Source organism: Piliocolobus tephrosceles, chromosome X (genome assembly GCF_002776525.5).
Source record: "Piliocolobus tephrosceles isolate RC106 chromosome X, ASM277652v3, whole genome shotgun sequence".
In the NCBI taxonomy this organism is placed as follows: domain Eukaryota; kingdom Metazoa; phylum Chordata; class Mammalia; order Primates; family Cercopithecidae; genus Piliocolobus; species Piliocolobus tephrosceles.
Window position 1 is genome coordinate 64609241 of NC_045455.1, and position 1683 is coordinate 64610923.

The following is a 1683-nucleotide window of genomic DNA, read 5'->3' on the forward strand; positions in this document are numbered from 1 at the left end:
TTGGTATGAAAGTTCTATTTCAAAGTTCTTCAAAATAATGCCTAATGTTCCTAAGTACTGTGTTCCAAATATATGTAAACCAAGATGGAAACTATGAAATATATGCCTTCAAAAAAGAAAAAAAAAACTGACATTTTATCTGTATGTATTTAATAGATTTCTAAAGAACATGTGTACACATATATCAATATAGATGTACCGGCAAGGAAGAACATATAACTATGTGGCAGGGTTGGAAAGAACATAATTCTTTCCCAGAAGGGGTGTGGGGAACTATACTTAATCAGCTACCAGTTACAAAGTAACTAAGTCATTTCTCATCAAAATATGTCTCCACTGCATATTGTGGTTGATACATTTTCCATGTTTTTGGTTTATGAAGATTATCCAATTCATTTCTTTGTAGATAAAGCCTGAGAATAGAAAACAAATTATTATATTTTATTTTGGGGCTAACTGAAAAGCCATGCGGTAGGCACCCTTGTTAGAGCTTGAAGAAACAAACAAAAAAAAAGACTTCCTCACCATGAATAGAACCTCAGCCCCTTTTCTGTGTTTCAGTTGGCTCCTTCCACCTTTTCAGTGAGACTTAAAAATACCTTAATCTTCAGCAACACATCAGTAACGTGCTACTGATTCTTTTAACGTTGCTTTTTATGGAATTAATGACATCTAGGTTTAATAAAATATCTAAATTTCTATATGTGACAGAAATCAGTCTGATTAGACATGTATCAAAACCCAATAATAAAGTACTATATCTATTTTAATTTATGCCTGAGGTTGCAATTTTTTGAATTTTTGCAATCAGCCCTTGGCAATGACCTTGAGCAGTAGGATACAAATAAATCCTACATGCTTAACATTCCAATAATAGAACACTAGGCATAAATTGGTTAACCTATTTATGCCTAGTTTTCTAAAGGACAGAAGTTGGCATTTTTGGCTAAATAACAATCTTATGACAAACAAAAAGCTTTACCAATAGTATATAAATTGAAATATTACAGAAATCTTTAGAAATTTATATACAAGTGAGAATAAAGGTGATCTAACTTATTACTTCTCCAAAATGAACATAGTGTTTCAAAGGAAAACCAGAATCACTTTTGAGGAGCAGCAACAAATGAAGCTCCACCCAGCTCTCACATTTGAGGGACTTTGCTCATGTTAGGAGTCAAAGCTTATTGTTTGTATGCATCCAAGAAACAAATTTGTAAAAAATTTCCATCCAGTCCAAAGTTCACTCTATCAAAATCTATTAAATGTGTATGCATTACAAGTGTGTAGACCAGAGGTTTAATTTACCGTTGCCTTGCTGGACTTAAGGAGTTATTAGATCCAGCTCAGAATTGAAGAAAAGACTAGGACTAGTTGTAACAATAACTACCAATTCATGCCACATGCAATCATAGCCACTTTCTCAACTCTGACCTGAAGCATTTTAAAAATATTTTCTCTTTTTGTATTGAAAAGTATGGTTGATACAAAAAAATCTCAATTTTTCACCACCACAGAAAAAATACTACTTAAAGTGGAGAACTTCTAGACTGAGAAATAAATTTCCAAATATGGCAGAAGGTTTTCTGGGAACACTAATCTCCAAATCCAATTAATAGTTTTTTCTTTTTTTTTTTTCTTTCTTTAGACAGAGTCTCACTCTGTCACCCAAGCTGGAGTGCA

At 32.7% G+C, this 1683-nt stretch overlaps 1 protein-coding gene across 1 annotated transcript in view; it reads right to left on the reverse strand.

The window, feature by feature from the left end:
- Positions 1-203: 203 nt before the first annotated feature.
- Positions 204-1683, reverse strand: part of LOC111521058 (phosphatidylinositol 3,4,5-trisphosphate 3-phosphatase TPTE2-like) — a 17255-nt gene continuing 15775 nt past the window's right edge. The window contains exon 8 of the mRNA XM_026454204.1: positions 204-413. Coding sequence (XP_026309989.1) covers positions 311-413 — 103 coding nt within the window. The 3' untranslated portion in view covers positions 204-310. The remainder of the gene's footprint in view (positions 414-1683) is intronic.